The 20713-nt window shown below is 45.8% G+C and overlaps 1 protein-coding gene across 19 annotated transcripts in view; it reads left to right on the forward strand.

The window, feature by feature from the left end:
- Positions 1–18500, forward strand: part of HMBOX1 (homeobox containing 1) — a 180637-nt gene extending 162137 nt beyond the window's left edge. Inside the window, exons 8-12 of one of the 19 annotated variants that reach the window (XM_023216832.1) lie at positions 1053–1148; positions 2620–2714; positions 2958–3062; positions 4696–17522; positions 17905–18500. In XM_023216832.1, the coding sequence (XP_023072600.1) occupies positions 1053–1148; positions 2620–2714; positions 2958–3053 (287 nt within the window). In that variant the 3' untranslated portion in view covers positions 3054–3062; positions 4696–17522; positions 17905–18500. The other 18 variants (XM_023216823.1, XM_023216838.1, XM_023216827.1 and 15 more) reach the window with 18 other exon arrangements.
- The last annotated feature ends 2213 nt before the right edge of the window (positions 18501–20713 follow it).

Here is a 20713-nt window from a genome sequence, read left to right on the forward strand (position 1 = left end):
ACAAAAAAATTAGCCAGGCATGGTGGCGGGCACCTGTAGTCCCAGCTACTCGGGAGGCTGAGGCAGGAGAATGGCATGAACCCGGGAGGCGGAGCTTGCAGTGAGCCGAGATTGCGCCACTGCACTCCAGCCTGGGAGACAGAGTGAGACACCATCTCAAAAAAAAAAAAAAAAAAATCACATTGGACTTCAAAGATGGTAAATCTAAAATGCAGCTTGAATTGTGCTATGTAGTCAAACCCAGTTACAATAATGGATAGTCATAGCAGCCTTCAGCCTTCAAGAAAACATGTATAATATCCTCTGTCCTAAGACAGCAGGTAATTAGTTAACATAAGGTCTTAAAGATGTAAGTAAATTTTTGTTGTCTGGATACTTGACAAAGAAGAACTTATCTTGGGTCGTTGTGTGGCTCACGCCTGTAATCCCAGCATTTTGGGAGGCCAAGGTGAGCAGATAGCTTGAGCCCAGGAGTTGGAGGCTACCTGGGCAACATGGTGAGACCCCATCCCTACAAAAACCACAAAAATTAGCTTGGTATGGTGGCTTGGGCCTGTAGTCCCAGCTACCCGGGGGGCTGAGGTGGAAGGATCACTTGAGCCCAGGAGGTCAAGGCTGCAGTGAGCTATATTGCACCACTGCATTCTATCCTAGGTAAGAGAGTGAGACCCTTTCTCAAAAAAATAAAAAAGAATAACTTATTCTGATACAGTAATGGTAATTAAATGAAACCCCCATAGTACTGTCATATGAACATGGATCTGGCATCCTAGCCAACTGACTTTGTGGAATTCTCTAATATTATGTATGGCTTTCTCAATTGAAGCATGTTGTGTTACTAGTTGCTGTGTTTGTATTCATTTACATATTTATTCATTCAATAATTGGGGTGTGTACACGGTACCAGGTAATACTTTAAACATCCCTCTGCATCTATAGTTTTGGCAACAAATGTAATCAAAAGCAACAAAATAAAAATATTAGCCCTTAAAACTAGTTTATACTTGGATCCCAGATACAGATTATCTGAATTTTATTGCATGTATTTACAGGCAAAAAACTGTCAGATCTGGAAAGAGTTACCTCCCTGAAAGTATATAATTGGTTTGCTAACAGAAGGAAGGAGATCAAGAGGAGAGCCAATATTGGTAATGTATCAGTGAGGCTGCTTTTCTCTTGTGCTGCAGTTGTGAACGTCGTGTTTATATTAAGATTAACTTCAGTTTAGAAACTGCAAGTCTAAAGGATCCTAACTTCTTTTTTTTTTTTTTTGAGATGGAGTTTCGCTCTTGTTGCCCAGGCTGGAGTGCAGTGGCGCAATCTTGGCTCACCACAACCTCTGCCACCCAGGTTCAAGTGATTCTCCTGCCTCATCCTCTTGAGTAGCTGGGATTACAGGCATGCGCCACCACACCTGGCTAATTTTGTATTTTTAGTAGAGATGGGGTTTCTCCATGTGGGTCAGGCTGGTCTCGAACTCCCGACCTCAGGTGATCTGTCTGCCTCGGCCTCCCAAAGTGCTGGGATTACAGGCGTGAGCCACCATGCCAGATCCTAACTTCTAGGCCTAACAAAAATTGCTCTAATGTCTTTCATTGTATTTTTAATAAACCACAGTTAGTATTATTTGCACTATTTGTATTGTAATGGTAATGATATTTTTATAAAACTCATTATTCTTAAAGTTCTAGAATATAGAATTAGACATGGCCCCTGAGCAATTGATTATTCCTGTGGTACATATGAAAGATACTTGTAGGGTCTTGAGAAAGGGAGTGTAATACCCAGAATTTATTATTACTGGACTACGACTTAGATATTACAAAACAATTAATAGTTTGGAATGAAAGAGACTTAATAGACAAGCAATGCAGCAAAAGGCAGAGATAAAGAGCATTTAAGAAATATGAATTCTGGATGTAATCATGTATACATGTATATATACACATATCAAAACATCACCTTGTACACCATAAATATATACAATTTTTATTATATTTCAATAAAGCTGAACAGAGAAAACAAAAATGCCAGAAGTGCCCTAGAGGGAACTATGAATACAACTGAAAAAGGAAGAAATAAAGGATTTTTTCCCATTCAAAACTGTAACAGTAATACATAAGAATAAGAAATTTAAGTTGGTGAGTCAAGTAGGATGTTGGTTTTTAGCTTCTAAAATTGAATTTCATTTCTCCCATCCAAGTACTAACCAGGTCTGACCCTCCTTAGCTTCCAAGATCAGACGAGATCGGGCACATTGAGCGTGGTATGGGCATAGAATGCATTTCATTTCATTTCCTTTCCTTTGTAAATATACTTTTTATTCATCAGTACAGTTCTCATATGCTTTATAGAACCCTAAGATAGGAGGACTGTTTAGTTAGTTAGCAAGTATTTATGAAGCACGTAACATGCACAGTAACAGAGACCCCAGAATGGCAAATGTGTGCCTCCCTTGACCTACATGCATTTGAATTTCATCCATCTTACAGTCTAAAAGAAACACGTAGGTTTTTGTTTAATTATATTCTAATTTCCTTAGCACAAAAATTCATTCAGTGTTTCAGCCATTGTGATAAGGTAACAGATAATTTAGGGATCTATTTGCTTTTTTCGAAGAAGCAGCAATCCTGGAGAGTCATGGAATAGATGTGCAGAGTCCAGGAGGCCACTCGAACAGTGATGACGTCGACGGGAATGACTACTCTGAGCAGGTGAGCCCCTGCACAGCTGGGCGAGGTTCTTGGTGCCTGAGCAGGGGTTGAACAGTGGGACAGCTTAGTTCCGTGGGTGTGGCTGATGGGGTGGGGGAGGGGAAGCAGTCACTGTCCCTCCACTCTGCTCCTGTGTCTAGTTAGATTTCATGTAATTTGAAAGGAATGTGGTAAGATTCGGTTGTCCTGTTGAATTTGTGAGAAATCATTATTCACCCACATGGATTTATTGTCATACAACAGGATACTTGGCAAGTACGCAATGGGGAGGAGGAGGAGGGAAGAAGTTCAGAGGGAGGCAGAGAAGCAGAGAAGGTAGAAGAAGAGAGGAGGATCTGATCCAAACAAGCAAGTTACACCATTCACGACACACACTCAGTGTTTGAGAAATACTAGGGGCAGCTGGACCCCATGCCTAAACATGTACCGATGCAGGGCACGATGGAAGGCCCCACTCACTCTGGCCCCACTGCAGTGGGAACCCTCCTGCCCAAAGGAGTGGTTCTTCCAGAGTCTCTGGCACACTGACACATGCATCCTCTCATAAGTGCAATACCTGCATGACTCGTCACCTCGCCCTGATTTATTCTGCATTGCTTTTGGGGAAAATGTATTTAATTGTAGCCACTGCATGGAGTAATTCAGTAACTAAGACCGTGGGAGTTCCTCCTTGACCCCCACATGGATGTTGACAGATTTCATTAAAATTTTGATAGGATGTAAATTTCCATTTGGAATATGCAGAGAACGCGTGGTGCCTTCCCCTAGACCACAGCAAGAAAACTTCTCATTTTTCTGGGGTCTGTGCTTTTTCCTTGCCCCCCAGCCAGCTCATATAGTCCAGTGTGTTCTTTAACAGCCTCTGTTTACCATACGTCTAGAATGCATGCAAGTGTGTGCTGATCCCTTTGTAAATTCTAAAAACTGATCTGTGAACATCAGAAGGAAACAATGATGTCCACACTTCCAAAGAACTACCATTTTTTTCCCTTTAGGACTCTACTTCATAGCCCCAAGAGAATATTCTGTAAGTCTTTCTGTGCGTATACATTCCTGTTATTTTTCGGTCTACCCACAAAGATGGATCATTTCCATCTTTTTTTACAGATGCCCTAAGGGCAGCACATCCCATATTTTGTTTGTTTTTTTCCTTAAGGGACTTACCCTTTCCAAAGCTCTTTGATACAGAATTCCCCTGAAGATGACAGGTGAGAAACGTACCCCTTATTTGTAACACCGTCTTCAGTGCCTGACGTACATCCTGCAATGCCAGCTTCCTTCACAGCTTTATTGTTTAACACATTGAGCTGCGCGGGGAGGACAGCTTCACACTTGTTCTAGGTAAGACGCCTGCCGCTCCCCTTGCACAGCTGCCTCCAGCAGGAGAGCTCCACACCTTCCTCCCCTTTCTCCCGTAGCCATTTCCAGCAGAGACACGTGTCCTGTTGTAATTGAGAATTCCTTTTTTCTTTTTTTACAAAAATGCACTTTTTATCTATAAGATGTAATTGTAAGTTTTGTCTAGTTTTCTCAGTTCAGAGAGGGACCATGAATTCTAATAATCTGTTTGTAAAAGCAGCAATCTGGAATTTAATAGCTCACTAGTATGGCCTTCAGTGATTAGTGCTATATTTGTTACAAACAGAAAGATCCAAATATCCAAATTGTTGGTTTTATATCAATCACTGCAGGTTTGATCATCACCACCAGCAACCTTATTAATAGAATGAATAGAATTCTCAGTGAGGAAAAACATTTTTTGTGCTTTTTACTTGTTGAATCCTAAAATTATCAACTGAAAATCTTTGGACCTATATCCATTCAGTGTCTACTTAAATACAGTTTACCTCTATTCTATCATGAGCCCCTCCCCCAGTTTCCTCCCACGAATGTTCTGCCTCCCCTTGCCCCCAGCATGTCTTTCTGTGACTGAAGAATTCCTCCAATCCACTAACAACATTTCTTATTTCTGCACATCTAGGATGACAGTACGAGCCATAGTGACCACCAAGACCCCATCTCATTAGCTGTGGAAATGGCAGCAGTCAACCACACTATCTTGGCATTGGCCCGACAAGGAGCCAACGAAATCAAGACAGAGGCCCTGGATGATGACTGATCAGGGAGGTTAAACACGACAAGTTAACTTAGTTTAGACGTAGCACCTTAGCAGACTTTCCTCGGTCCTTAACATGTGTTCTTACAGTATAACTTGCAGTTTCTTGTATGTCAGGTAGCCGTTAGGGTCTTGTTCTGTGAAGATGGCATGGTGCCCTCAGCCTTTGCATATACTCTCTCAGTATTAATTCCCAGTAAATAATAACCAACCAACCAACCAAACTTCCCTCTCCCAGCCCGTGAGGCTAGAAAATCTTGCTGCTCCGTCTTAGCATTCCAAGAAAGTGCTTCCAGGTATTTAGATAGCCCTCAGTTCTCAAATATTAGGCTATGTGTAAAATCTTGGGTACCTTTAGATTCTTGTAACACTAGTCTGTACCCCCTTTTCCTTCCCCAAGACTGATAGGATGCAAGCTGAGGTTGTGGCACAGGAATGACAGACACCATTTGGGGAGTATCCACAGAGTCAAAGGAACACTAGAATCCCCACCTCAGTGTGAGGATAATTGATTTCCAGCTGCAATAAGCCGTGCCTCATTATAGCCACACTGTGGCTAGATTATACTTCTTTGGGTGCTGTGCTAAGAATGTCAATGGAAAAAGTCGATCTCAGATTTTGTTTGAAGTTAACATGCCTGACACAGACATCCTTTCCTCTCACAAGCTGTGTGACTTAGTAGATAAAATACTGCCTTCTGCCTTTGGGACCATGATTAAAAACAAAGACAAAAACCAAACGTCATAAAAAAAAAAGCCCAGCTTGAGAGCATTGGAAAAAAACATATGAGCTGAATGTCTAATGGATGCTAAGTCCAGTTTTCAGAACCACTGTACATTCCGCGGCACAGTTAGCAGTGCCTGCCTGGAAAAGTTTTGGAGGTCATCGTGGAAGTTGCTTTGCCTCCTGTCAGTGTCCCCTTTCCCTGCTACCAAAAAAGTCTTTCAAGGATGGAGCTAAGGTCAAAAATGAGTGAAAAAACTTGCAGTGTTTGTATCCATTAAACGGAAGCCCCCTCAATCTGAGAGGTCGCTAGAGGACTTCATAGTGGGGTTGTGCTGCCTGTCACAGATGCAGACACTTGCCCAGACAGGAGCAGAGAAAAGCAGGGGACGTTTCCTACTCACATTGTGGCTATACGAGAACACGATGGGACTGCTTTGCTGTTCTCTTTACTCTGTCCTTGGAGAGGTGTGAAAAGCTGTATTGCTACAGGCAATTTATTTAATAATTGGAAGCCATATTGATAATGGATGTGGTAATATTTGTAAAGTTTAATCTACTTTAAGCGGCAGTAACTAATGGAATTTTTTTCCTTGATCACATATGTAGCACTTTTGTTACTTTTTAAAGATATTTATATTTGATAAATCTTTTTTTCATTTTGAGAACTCAAAATACCAAACAGTGAACTTGCGTTATAAAGTCACCCTGTGATCACCTTGTCATCTAGTAGCAAAATGATGAACTACTCATGCATCAAAGAAAATTACATCTGCTGGCCTTGTATGAAAATGATCTCTTGGCATCCCGATTAAATGACACACTGTCACTGTGGGTAAGAGGAAAGAGCCTTCAATGTAGCAGCACAGGGTGCGTCTGAAAGAGGCACAACTGCTGTGGATTTTCTGCCTTGCCCCATCTCTCCTATGTATAATGAAGCCTTGTTTAAAGGGGCACGTGGGACTGGCTGTTAAGCAGGGCTTCTTTTTGTCCATTACCTGAAAACAATTTCTAAGATAAAAGGAAGGTGCCGTTTCCTTACCTCTTCACCCATCCTCCTCCACCAAATGTATTCAATGACCTTCCTCAATTTTCTTTCTCATTCAGGAGATACTGAATATCCGCCAGTTTCCAGCTGGTCTCCTTCCACTTAAGGCACACACTTGACTGCGTCATTTCCTTATCTGTTAATCCTGCTTATGTGAGTGTGAGGAAAGTCTTCAAGAGGGCATGAAAGTGCCACCTTATATATGTCTGTGACTTTAAAGAGCTATATGCAGGGCCTGGTCCTGCTGTTGTCCATGGATTTCAGGGGGAAAAAATATATGTACTTTTTTCAGCTTCTGAGCATTGAAGTAAAGTGGAGCCGTCTCTTCTGTTTTACTGTATTACTTGAACCAACAAATTCAAGAGTAGCATTTGTTATTCTCAGGAATGAGCCTCCCCTCCGCTGCCAACTCATATTCTTTCTTCGTTTATCTGACTTTTTATTTCAATTAGGAGATTGTGTTCTCTTGCTTTCTTTTTATTTTGCTTAAAGGAAATGTAACATATTTCCATTTTTGTGGAATTTTGACTGCTTATTCTCAGTTGAATCAAAGTACAAGGAGACAGAAAATATCCACTCTGACAAGCCACATCCATGATTGATTGTAAGGAGATTATTATAATTGATAGCTTCTTTATCATGGGATTGCTAGTATCATTTGTGCTTGCTAGTCTTTTTAAAGGAACAGACTCAAACTGTTAAGACAGCTGCAGTTTCTAAAGAAATACAAAGATTGTTGTAGATGTACTCAAAGGTTTCATTGTTTTAACACCTTTACGGGAGAAAAAAAGCTTCAGAGAATAAAGGCAAGTTCGCATCCATGAAGGGCAGTACCAGACCCTATATGGCAGTGTGATGAAACTAAAAGAATATTTCTGCCACTGCAGGAGAATGTCCTGGAGAGCTCAGTGGGAACAGGAGGAAGGCATCTTCCACCCACAGTTGTTCTTATCATTGGAGAAGACCGCTGGCTGCTCTGAAGACCCACTGCCTTACATGTCACTTTTGCTTTTTCACCAAGAGTGAGAATTTACTTCCTCTGGGCCTAGATTTAAACCCGTTAGTTTTCTGTTTGTCACCAGGTTCAATTCTGCCATCTTGTCCAGGCCACCTTGGTTCTTGTAATGGTGTGTGACGCTGCTACTGTTACATTTCTAGTGTCTTTAGGTAGTCTATTTCTCTCTTAAGCTTTTTCAGGTTTTAGTGGTGGAATTAAACTAGAAACCCTAAACTTCCTTATTACTGAAGGGAAAGCAGCCAGGCTCTAAAAACTCACACTGTGTGCTTCTTAGTGGTTCTGCTTCCTCCCCCCGCCCCAGGTCGTACTTCACTCTCTGCTTCAGGCCCCAGGGGACTCCTACAGGGGCTGTTCCTGTCGAGGAAGACTTTCAAAAGTCTTTTGAAGTGGGATGTGGGGGAACTTGCCAATAGGTATTCATATAATTTATTTCTTTAAAGACACCTTAATTGAATTACTATGGTCAGATGGGTAAACTTTCCAAACTTTAAAAACACTGACACAGGGACTTTTTAAAATGGGCCATCTTGATGAGATCTCTGCCCATCTGTTGATAAGCCTAACAGCAGATGAAGGCTGGGAGGGCAACACACTGCATTCTTGTCTGAGCCCTTCAGTGCTATTCAGTCCCAAATAGATGTTTTGATTTGTTTCAGCAAAGCCAGTAATGTTGGAGTGCCCTTACAGCAATTTTCTTCACAATCAAAATCACAGTCCTTTAAATGGTTAATAAATGTAGTTGCCTTCCACCCACCTATGACTCTGGACAGTCCCCACCCCTGTCACAAGGGCAGTCCTCCCACCCCACCCCCATATTCATATTCCCATGGCCCATCACAGGAAGAAGGAACCTGGGGCAGAGAGGAGGAAAATCGTTAATGCAGAAGTGTGCACATCCAGTTCTCTAGTTCTTGGTAGATTTATGGTGGCAGCCCATTCAGTGATCACCACCTATGTTAGGTCCATGTATCCAGATATATTTTACCTCAAAGGAGATGACTGAAGAATTCACCAATATAGTTATTTCCTTTCTGCCTGTTTAACGTTTGTCTTTAAGAAATGTTGACTTTAGAAACTTCTCCCTTGGATATCAACCATCAGGCATCAAGTATAAACAGACTCATTGAATCAGGAGTCTCCAGCCTCATCCTGTCTGTGAATAGCTCCTCTTCTGTTTCCCTCTGACAAGGCCTTAAGCTGACTTCTTTGCTGGAATTTTCTAATCTTGTGACAGCAGGGAAAAGTAGCTGGATGTGGTCCATCTCTTAACACAAACACTCCTCCCTGTCTTGACCAGCTACATATTCCACTGACCAGCCTCATCATCTCTGCCCACAACAGTGGAAATGATCCCTTTCCCACAGGTGTTCTCGCACCCACCCTCCCTCCCTTCCTCTTCCTACAAATGTGAAGTCTTAAGTCTTTACTCTCTGCTCTTCAGAGAGTTTGATTAGAAGCAGTCTTCCCATTTAATTTGTGGCTCTGCCTTTTAAAATTGTTTTTTGTCTTTTGTTGTTCAGGGAACAACCAGAGTATTTTTTCCCCAGTGTGTCCCAACAGATTCTTAGGCAATAATTTTTCTTACTGATGATCCTGTGCTCAGTAATAGCACACTACATTGAAGAACCCTGGCCCTCACCATTGTGCGTTGGTTTCTATGTTAATCTCTGTGATCTGAATCATGTCAGAGTGGTGATAGATTTTGTCATTTTGTTGTGACTATTAGTAATGTTTTACTACTGTATTCATCGGGGCTGCATTGAGACCAGCCAAATCCATTTATAGCTTTACTGAGCCGAATTGATTTGTCAAGATTTCCCAAGTGAAAGTTGGGCACATTGCCCAACTCCTGCTGGTGGTATCTTTGGGGAGTGTGGAATGGGGTGGGGGGATGTCCTGGGGCAGGGGTGGGAATGACACATATAAGGCATTCCTTTTGTTTTGTTTTTTTGCTTGTGCTCATTAAATAGCAAGGGTGTTTACTCGGGATTTTGGGATCAGTTGTCAGCCATGTTGAATTTGGCAAACTGAGCTGCGTGCCCTGAAAGCCCTCTTTTTATTTCTTCGTTTCCATATTGTCTGACTTACTTCGCCTAGGAATACCTAAGTTATCCAGTCCAGTGTTCCCTGATGAGAGTGGAAGATTTTCCTGGAAAGGCAGCTGTCCATGCCAGGTCATCTGTCAGGATGTTATGGTGGTGTGCGGTCAGAGCAGAGGGCCTTTCTTTTCCTGTAATGTGCTCTGCTTCCTTAAGCATGCTTGGTTTCAAAGATGACCACCACTTTAAAAGAAAGATTTCCTTACAGCTCTCCAGAGAACTGTCATACTAAGGTGATAGGAAAGGCTTCTCAGATACAAGCCAACAGTCTGTTTTCCGATTACAGAAACTCCTCTCACATGCAGGTTGTGTTTGGAAAGGCTGTCCCTCAATTCCACCTATAAACTGAAAGTGATAAGCTACTGTCTTGCGATCTTGCAGAGCCAATAGTTGAGTCACTCATCTCTGAAAGGTAACTTTGTTCATATCTGTGTACTTTCAAACCTGGAAGTTCGTAAATTGAAAGTTTCAGTATTAGCTGTATTATTCTTTCTTGATGAGGAATAGAAATGGCAGCAAAACGCAAGCCAGCAATCTGAAAACTCCAGTCTCCTCTAACACTGGCTTTGTTTTAAATCAAGACAGGAAGAGATACATGAGGGGAGGGAGGGAAGATTTGCTGGCTGCCCATTCTTATCTCAGTGACATAGATGCCTCGGGATTACAGGCACGCGGAGCACCGAACCTCTTTTTTGTCATTCTTCCTATGACATTTGTGGCAGAACTTTCTAGTTGATTCTGTTCACATGAAATGTGACAAGCATTTTTACACCATGAGACAGTTTACTACCCACATGCCACACCCATTGTCTGTCTCATCAGCCAGCCCCATAACCGCATCCAGAGGGATGCAGCTGAAGGGGAGCCGTGCCTTTCTCCTCTCCTGACACTCCTTTCACGTGGCAGGTTTGCAGAGTGGTCGGCCCCAGTCTGGACAGCTGTGTCCGTGCCTGCTCGGCTGCCCTCCAGTTGGTTGGTGCGGCCGGTGTGGGCATGCACAACCTGGCTTCCACTTGAGAAGTCTTGGGATGCCGACTCCCTTGACTCCATTTTCATTTTCTCTTCTTTTAAGTAAGAGTGGCTCTGTATAGCCATAATTAACTCTCAAATTCACATTGGTGTGCTGTGATCAAATGAAGGTTGGACTGAATCTTTTCAAATTGTAACCATGGTAATTGAGGGGGGTGGCATAGAATGAATATATAAAAATATAATGGCAATTGTTCTGAATGACTGAGTGTCCTCCTGACATGTAATTAGCTGTTTTAGCAGGATGTAGATTGGCATGGTCATAATTAAAAGAATTTCTGTCCTTTATGTGATTGGAAATGGCAGCACTCCCATCCCCTGTTCCCTCTTAGCACTAATGCTCCCAAGAACATTTGGAACAGCAGCTCTGTAAACTAAAATAATGACATGGTGCTTCTGTTCTCCCCTAAGTGAAACAGCAGAATTTGGAGTTGTTTCAGCTTCAAAATGGAAGCCTTTGATTATTGTTCCCCATTTGACTTCTAAGTTCTTTGAAACTTCATTCAACATCCAGTTCCCACTTGCTCCACCTCTGGCAGAAACCACAGTCGGGACCCCAGAAGGAGCCCCTCTGACCAGCCTCCAGTGCATTCCAGCCCATGGTCTGGTCAGCTCAGGGCCCTTGCTTGCCTAACTCGAGGACACTGATGCTTGCTGGGCTCTCTGGGATCTTCACATTTCCCTTGGTTGCTTGATATTTCCATTGCTGTCACTATCAGAAAGCATTTCCCAAACAGAAGTTTACAGAAAATTGAATCAAGGTTTCCTCATTGAATCCTAAGACTCAGACAACATGACAGGACACACATAACGAACACAGGCTTTAAACGGGTGGGGGCATGAATAGAGTACTATTCATGACATTCTAAAGCTACTGGAGCATGGGACACGTGTGTCTGTGCACTCCTCTCACACCCCTTGGCAGGTGCCCCCTCCCGCCGGCGCTGTTGCCCTGAGTCTTCCCCACTGTTCCGCTGTGCCAGTGTGAGCATCTCCCCGGCATTCAAGTTCATGTTCTCTCCCTCCCACTCTTCCTCCTGTCTCTTCCGTGCTCCCTGTCGCACGGGACATCACGTGGGCTTGATGCCATACACAGTCCCTGACCATGGTCCCCTACTTTTCTCCGGAAGTGTCACAGCGGACAGGAGCTGCTGAGTCACCAACTCACCTTTCCCTAGAATGTGGCTTTGTTTTTTTCCCCCCATCACTTGCAGAGGTCTTTATTCAATTATATGATCAAGAATGAGTCTACAAGGATACCAGCACCAGACATAGTGCCAAATGGCCTTTTGCAAGCTGTTCCATGCCCAAGAGGCTCACATTTGTGCTGGGTGAGCCTGGGACCGTGAGCCTTTTCTCTTCCAGGTCTGGACACTCCAGGGTTGGTTTGGCTAGCCACTGGGGAGAGTACAACTCTGGCCTTTTTTAATATTTTGCTGCTTCTCTTTGTACAGATCTTTCCCCCTCCATATACCAAAAGGAATCCTAACCTAGTTGAAATGCTAGTTGCAATTCAGTTTCATGAGAATGCTGAAGTAGGCTGCTGATTTAAAATTTTCCTCTTCCCTGAAAATACACACACCTAGAGAATTTAGGGAAAGGCTCTTAGGTCTTGGGAATCTTATCTTTTCATTCCCCGCAAAATACCTACAAAAAAATGTATAGTATTCCCTTCAGTATTCCTCCTCCTATAGGCTCTGAAACCAACCTCATTCCCACCCAGCGCTTGCACTTCTGCATTCAAGATCCATGCATGCAGTTGTTGAAACTGTTTTCTTTGAGATCCTATCTTTATGACAATTGGAATGATTACAGATTTATGACCCCAAAGAGTACAGCATTCCTTTTCCTGTTTTCCCAGCTGCTAAAAGATGACTCTTTCCATTAGAATTTAGAATCCATCTTAAGATTAGAGATGGTAAGAACTGACTGGATGGGTCTAATTCTATGATTTGTGAGACATGCATTAAAATCGTCAGCAGAACATTCTGATGATCCACCTACACTCAGAGAAAACAGTTAACACCACAGTTAAAACCTAATGGAGCCCCTGTCTTAGGGATCAAGGTATTAGAGGTGCTGCCTCAGGGATGGTGCTACTTCAAAAGAACTGGAGTTGGAGAGACACCTCCCTTCCTAAATGCTTCTGCAGGCCACTCTGGTGCTTCAGAAAACCCCAACCATATATTCCTTTATCAGCAGCCCCCATCCCTTTCCATCACGACTCAGCTTACCAAAATCAGTGAAAATCGAGGCAGTGCTTACCCATGAAATATGTGGGTTTTGTTCTTGTAGGAAACTAAAGATGCCACCACTGTAAATCATAATATGAGAGAGACAAACGCACAGGTCTCCCGAGCACCCCAAAGTCAATATAGCCCATGTTTTCTGAGCACATACTGTGTGCAGGGCGCCGTGCTGGACATGTGTGCTGCCTCATGACCCAACACCAAGCAAGTCACCTCGCTCACGGCAAGGCAAGTCTCCCCTCGTTTCTTTCATTTCAGTAGAACGTTCATCTTCAAACAACAGACCGCATAGGATGGTCTGCCCTCTCTGAATACTAATCTGGTTTGTTTTCTCACACAGTAGTGCCACGTGCCCCCCAGGTGCGCTGTGACATCGCCCCCACCTCTGTGATCTGAACTCCCTCCGTGAGGGTCTGGATGCTACAGCCTCTCCAGAGTCTTCCTCCTTGGTCAGTGGTGAGGACAGGAGTGCAGGGAGGCACCGCAGTGGTTGACAGGGTGGGAAGCCTGTGTGGCTGAGGGGAACTTGAACTCCAGCACCCCTTGCCTGCAGTTAGCAAAGGCAGAGACCAGGAAACCTTCTTGTGCTTCCCGTCTTCCCTCTCCAGGTCTTGTAGCACTTCCCTGGTCATTCCTTCGGGGCTCCTGCTGTGTTCAGGAGCGTCTTGCCCAGCTGGCCCCTCCTCCTCTAGAACCCGAGGGTCTGGGGTTCTGGAATTAGATCAGTGTCTGCTCTGCCTCAGGCCTCCCTGGCTCCTCATGGGTCCTGACTGCAAAGAAATAACAGTTGCTGGAGACATACCTTGATTTGGTCTCAGTGTAAGAACTTTCTAGAACCCAGAATCCAGCCGAAGCACGAGCTCCTTTGAGGTAGAGGTCTGGTTCCTGTCCTGTCACATTTCACGTGGAACTGTGGTGACTGTTGTCAGGGACATTGAACAAGGGACATGGGTGCCAAGCTGCCCTGAGGACTCGGCTAACTAAAGTTCCACATTTCTTCCCTTCTCCACCTGTCTACCTCTTTTCCAACAAACATAAGTGGTCCTCTAGGGGTTGGCGGTCTCGTGGTCTCTCTCTTCTGATCTGCTCTGCCCTGTTGTGGGCATCTTGGAACCATCTCAGAAGCAAAGCCACAGCTGTGGACTGGTCCTTGTGAGAGTCTCCCTGGATCCTATGTACCTGTAATAGGTACATAGTTACGTTATTATCCAACCTCCAGTCCCCAAAAAGCCTCCTTAATTTGAAAGAGAAAAGGTGTATGTATTTTGTTATCGGTCCAGATTTTGCATCTGGTGGTGGCTGGGGTGCCATTGGGATTTTGGAATGGGAGTAGTTTGATTCCTCCCTAGGAAGGAACTCATGGCTCTCACAAACCAGTGTCTGTGGCAGTGACAAGTCACAGAATTTGTGTTTCAAGGTTTATTCCTTCTTCCCTTTAGGACTTTTTCAACTTTCTGTCACTTCGGGCTAAGTCTAAATTTCAGTCATGTTTTGTGGTTTCCTTTGAGCACAGAAACCTTTACTGGAACTAAGATCCCAGCATAAACTCGTGAGAGTCACTTTTCCACCTCATCATTTGCTGGAGGTATTAAGCTGGGCACAGAATGACATCAGAGTCATACCAATGTGAGCAGCAGCCACTCTGGTGTGTTCCATTGAACTCTTGTTCTTAAACCAGATTCACGGGGGCAGGCACAGAGTTAGAAGAGTGGGCTGCATGAAGACGCGTGTTCAGCGGTGGCTGCTTTCCAGCAGCATTGTTGTATGCCTTGAAAACCACATTTCATTATGTTAGAATCGGTGATCCCCTTAATACTGCATCTCTGAAACCAAAACCAAAGTTCTAGAGGTGGGGAGTGGAGCTTTTCTTTCAAAGCACTGGGAGCTTGGGCAGGGCGCCCCCTGACTGCTCCTCAGTTTTGTCGGAACACTCAGAAGGGCCTCCTCTTCCTAGTAGTTGCCTCATGTTGACTCTAGAAAGCAAGTGTGTGCAGCCTGTGCCTCCCCGACCCATGGCGGGCGTCTGGATAGACCCTGGGACGCTCCCCACCCCTGCCTCTTCTAGCCACTTCTCCAGGGGGCTGTAGAGCACGGTCATGGGAAGGCCTCTGCTGGGCCAAGTCCCTGGCCCCTAAGCCATCACAGCACTGGCGTCTTCAGACACACCCTGGCTGCAAGGCAGGACACTCCCTTTGCCGAGAGACGCCAAGTGCGTCATCATTGCCTCCCCTGGAAGAGCCCACAGCCTTCTGTGACCTCCCCCCACCCCGGGCTCGCCCTGCCTTCCATGGCCATGGTCACATTGGGTATGCAGTACCTTTCAAGGATAAATTTTTGTTTATGTTTTTTAAGTGCCTAAGCAAGCTATAGACCTCTGGAACCTGCCAGAGAGTTGGCCTGTGCCCTGTCCCCATCCCTCCCCACCCTGCACTGGCCCTTGAGGGTGGGCACAGGGCGGCTGCCCCTCTCCAGTGTCCCTGGCGTTCTGCAGGCAGAACAAGGCAGGGACAAACTAGCGGGAGAGATCGCTTCACAGCCACGTCAGGCTGGCTTCATCACTGTTTTCCAGCGTTTCTTTCTTTAGGGCTGTTTCTGTTTATGTGGTTTTGGTCTTGGTTCATAGAGAATTTAAGTCTGCTTAGGGAAATCTCAGTAGCCACTAAGAAGACAGGAGAGCAAGACAGCCTCAGAGCAGCATTCCAGCTCTGGCTTTGGTAGGAGTTGGAAATGTGTCCACATCCAAGAGGGCAAAGCGTCGAATCATCCTAGCTCATGAGCCTGACTCAGCTGCCAGCATGAGCCACTGGAACCCCAGCTGCCTTTGCGAGCCCTCTCTTCCTAGACTAGAGGGATCGGCGTGTCTGCTCACGAGGGTTTGGGAAAGCCAGCAGTCGGGCATTCAGATCCAAAGTGTGTCTTTGGAAATGAGTGTGAGAGTATTTGTTTCTTTTTTTAAAAATAATTTAAGTCTGATCTAAATATGGGGCCTTTATTCTGTGATGGGTGTACGACAGATTATTTTGTGACTGCACTCTGTTCAAATCACATCACTAAGCAGTGCTCAGATGATTTGTTGGTGCATTAAAAGGTTTTACAAAATGAAACAATCCATACCCAGGCACTTTATTTTCATTAATAATCCAGCATTTTTGTTCAGACAATGTAATGACCCAAAACACTGGGTATTCATATTTGACACATGGGCAAACTTGCCAGTGGAATTATGACCTGATAGAGAAGGGAAGGCAGGCTGACGAAGGTGATCGAATGGGGGAACAGTGCTGTGGTGAGCATGAGAATGAGGCTTTTCTGTAGCATGTAAACCAAACCAGGCCCTTGGCAGTGTGTCATCCCTCAGTTCTCCAGATGCTATTTTTGCAGGTTCTACCAAGTGCTTGTTGATTACCCTAGTTGTGATTGTCTAGGGAAGAGATGAATGTAAGTGAGAGTGCAGAGCACTGGGGAGGGCGACAGTGAAATGCAATTAGAGGCAGCAAGAGAGTCCTAGTCTGTTCTCACGTAACCGGACTTGAAAGCTCCAGCGCGAGCAGAGTGCTGGGGGTGGATTCCACTGCCGAACCACGGCACTTTTGCTTTACTCTTCAGCATGGGGGTGGTAACTAGCTGCACAGCAAGTTATGAAACGGAAAGCAAGCTTAACGGCTGTCATCTCGTCGGATACCCCGGAGCAGATGCCTTGGGATTGCCTGAAGTGTTTCGCATCCACCAAATAAGTTGAGTTTCTAAGATGGGCCATGCGGGATCCCTGCCACATGGGCGTGGGGGCAGCGCGCTCCTCCCTGCCTCGGCTGCTGTGTGTCTTAGTCTTCGTGTTTCCCCTTGGCGTCTCCTCTAGTCCCTGTCCATCTTGTACACCATGTGTCCCTGAGGGTGAGTCACACCTGTGTCTGAGTCTGCTGTAAGGTGTTCAGTCTACCTCAAGGGGTCATCATGGTAAGCTCTGTCCCACGGCATCCTCCGTCCATCGCCACACACACTGGAATGTATCTCCCCCGCCCCGCCCCTTCGATAACCTCCTGACCCTGTCTTTCCTATAATCACCACAAACTCCTAGTGCAAATTGGATGCTGCTTTAAATGTGAAAACAATTGTTCAAAAGCTATAAAACCTGAATGAAAGCTGAAGCTGAATTTATAAGCCTTGTTGCGTATGAGCCAAAAGTGCAAAAAGCTCTATATAATGAACTAACCTGCCACTCGTATAAATATAAATATATATAAATATATTAAAATCAGACTGTTCTACAAAATTGTGTATTTGTATTTTTGTGTACGTACAATTTTCTGCTAAGCAGAAGGAGGATGTAGTATAGGATGCTGTGAGAAGAGATTTGGTTTAATCCTATTTCTTTGTTACTTATTTTTGTTAACATCAGATGCCTGTCTTTGTCTTCTATGTGTATGACACTGTTTGGAAAGCTGCAGTATCTCTCTTCCTGAGGTCCAGAGGCCATTAAAGAATAAACATGGGGCTTAAGAGTTGTCTTGGCCCCCACACACAGACAGGTAAGCCAACAGAGTTCAGCTCCCCTACACGGTGTGGTGGGACCTGGGACCTGGAGCCACTCGTGGTCCTGAGGTGGGACTGAGGGAGGGAAAAGGGCTCCCCCACTTCAGGCCGGTCACTGTATTTTGACTTCCCTCTGGGAAGCAAAATCCCACTCGTAAAAATCAACTTCCAAGACAAGAGATGATCCGATGTCACTTTTCTGGGTCCACCGGGAAAGGACACAGGATGTCTCTGAACTTTGGAACAGCCCTCATATTTTGGGGCCAGAAGTTTGCCCAGAAAGCAGCAGGTGGCTCTGCCTGGCTGTAGCCCGGCTCATCGGCTGTCCCTGGGCTTCGTCTCCCTCTTCTGAGTAGTTGCTGCCTTTCTTCATATCAGGTTACCACAATGCCTCCCCACTGCTGACGCTTCATCCCCCACACCTCCAGCCCCAGTTACCTGGAGCTCCTCAGAACCCACTTTGCCGGTGCTAAAACACAAGAGGGGGTGAAAGTGGCTGCCAGTAATGGCCAGAAACCAACCACCAGAGGCCAGGCTGAAAGACAAGCTCCGGGTGCCCAGGGGCTGACGGGCCAACCATGTGGCAGGTCCCAGGCCCCACCCACTGCTGCCATCCGCCTCTGAGCTCCACGGTGGTCCCTCTAATGGGAACCTCCTCTAGGGAGAGCGATACTGCACCTTCACCCGTAGGACTCATATTTATAACAATGTGTAATGGCTGTAGCAAAAAGCCCTTGTTTCTAGATGTAAATGGTCACAGAAACAAGCGCTCTATTGTATTGAATAAAATAGTTCAAATGAGTCCTGTATCATTGTATCTCCTATTCTGGATTAGTGCCTTTTGGACAGTAGACTGTTCTGTAATTAAAATGTAGTATACTGCTTTTTTGTACAGTTTTGTTTTAATAAAACTTTTTTTTAATTTGTGTTTATTTTAGTATTGTACCTATTAGAGAATAAAATGTATAACTGAATACAGACTGGCTGGGATTTCTTTGGATCAAAGTGATTATTTGGGAAGTGACCGACCCAAACAGATGGAAGTGTTCCATTTTGAACATTGGTCCCTTTGTGCATTTAAAATGACTTGGGAAGGCTCACGCGGACTGCTGCACACCACCTGGGTAAGAGGGCAACACCGAGCCAGGAAAGCCCTCTACACATCCCACTCCCTCATCCTCCAGCCTGTTGTTTGGCACGTGTCTGGATGACACCAGGAGAGGCTGTGCCTTCTGGGAGTCCCCTGACTGCACCCTCAGTATGGCACATGCCCACCCGGCCTACCTTTTCCCCACCATCTTCAAGCTACACGATCACATGAAGATCTGGCCGCCCCTAAAACCATCAGGACCCTAGCAGCTCTCCCCGCACTAGGAGTGCAGCCTCTGACTGACGCCAAGCGGCTGAAGTCCATGCAGCTTTTCTCTTCCATTCCAGGCCACGCCCTGATCCTCATTTTCTTAAAAGAGCTCTGTCTCTCTTGGGGCCGCACCTTCAACAGTAAATAAAAAACACAGTAAATAAAGCCAAGCCTTCATTATTGGTTTTCTCCAAAGGCTTCCATTGGTTGGCATCAAATTCTTCAGCAGGACTCGAGGACAAGGTGCCCCAGCTTCCCTCTCCCTTCTCAGAGGAAACCTAAGACACAAAAGGTGTGTCTTGTCTTCTTCACAAGCATCATGAGAAAAGATGATGCAAAATTTTCAGCTGCCCCAAACCCTGCTGAAGTTGCCAAGTAGAGGCAGGGAGGGGTTCGGGGTGGGGGGGTGAGGACAGGGGCCAGCTCTGAGGACATCCCCCTCCATGTTCCCCTTTCTTGGCCCCGGACTGCTCTTTCTGCTTAAGCAGAAGCACTGGTGAACCTTCCTTCCCACAGCCCACCCAACCCTCCATGCGCACCACATAGCCCAGACATCTCCTGACTGCCCTGTGTCCTCAGAGCACTCTAGGGCCAACTCCCTCAACCCCCCAGGCCCTCCTGGGTGCACCAGTGCCGCCCTACCATGCCACCCATTGGGATAGCTTGCTTCTGTACTCTCCATGAGGACAGGTACAGGGTAAGTATGCGAGTTTTAGTTAAGCAACTAACAGTGAGTGGAAGGAATGAACTGGGCGTGACATCCATTAGAGCCCATCTCAGGGTCTGGGCAACTCTGAAAAAACCACACAGCCTTAGGCAAACAAAAGACATCTCACTGAGTTGCAAGAGAGTAGCAGCTTGAAAAGTAAGATCCACTCTAGGCGCTATATCAATTTTACGTTCAGATTCCTGCTTCATTCAGAGCAGGGCATCTCCTGCTGCCAAATTTCTGTCATTATTCAGCAGCGCTTGTCTCCGAGCATTCTTCTACACTGAGGAATGTAACCCAGCCCTGCCCGGCTGTGCTGGCTGATGGACAGCTCTGGTCAGCCCTCGGAGTGGCTGAGCCCTCCACTTGCAAGTGTATTTCATATCCAAGGGCCAACTGATTGGCTGGCACAGCAAGAAAAGCTTTATACAGGGCCACAAGCACCTCTGTGTCCTTGTGGGAATATGTACTGGCTGCGGGCATCCCTCACTGGTACTGGGCTGGGGCCCTGTGGCTGAGTGGGAATCCACTGGCGAATGGAAGGGAGCGAGGTCACCTTCCCCGACTCAAAGGCTGGACCCAGCAGCGTCAGTACCATTCTAGGCCCACACGGCACAGCTGGGCAGGGTGGTTGCAGAATGCAGGCCTCACTGGCAACACCAATGTCAGCCCCGCAACCATGATCCCCCACTTCCCAAAAGCCCTTGTTACAGAAGCCCTGCCAGAGGCTGCCCACCTCTGCAGCGGGAAAAGAAGTCCTCTCACCCCAGCTGGAGGGAAAGGGGAGGTCCAGTGTGGGGACTAACACGAAGGTCACGGCAGACAGTGGATCATGCCTGAGAGCCAAGGACAGTCCTTACCAGGTCACCTGTCTCCCAGTAGCACCACTTACCTGGGGTCGAAGGGCCCCGGAAAGTTTCCATGGTTCCTGGCTTCTGTAAGGGGCTGAAGTCCAAACAAGGAAAGATGACTCGGAACCAGGGGGCCTCCCTGGGCTCTTTGGTCCAAATCATGAAGAGTTCGGCCTCTGGAGTCCGTGGGCTGGAGAGGCGAGCATGGCCTGCTGCTGTTCCCTGATCCTCCTCCTCCCAGTCTCCGTCTGGAAAAGCCCCACCACC

This window comes from Piliocolobus tephrosceles, chromosome 7 (assembly GCF_002776525.5).
Source record: "Piliocolobus tephrosceles isolate RC106 chromosome 7, ASM277652v3, whole genome shotgun sequence".
In the NCBI taxonomy this organism is placed as follows: Eukaryota; Metazoa; Chordata; class Mammalia; order Primates; family Cercopithecidae; genus Piliocolobus; species Piliocolobus tephrosceles.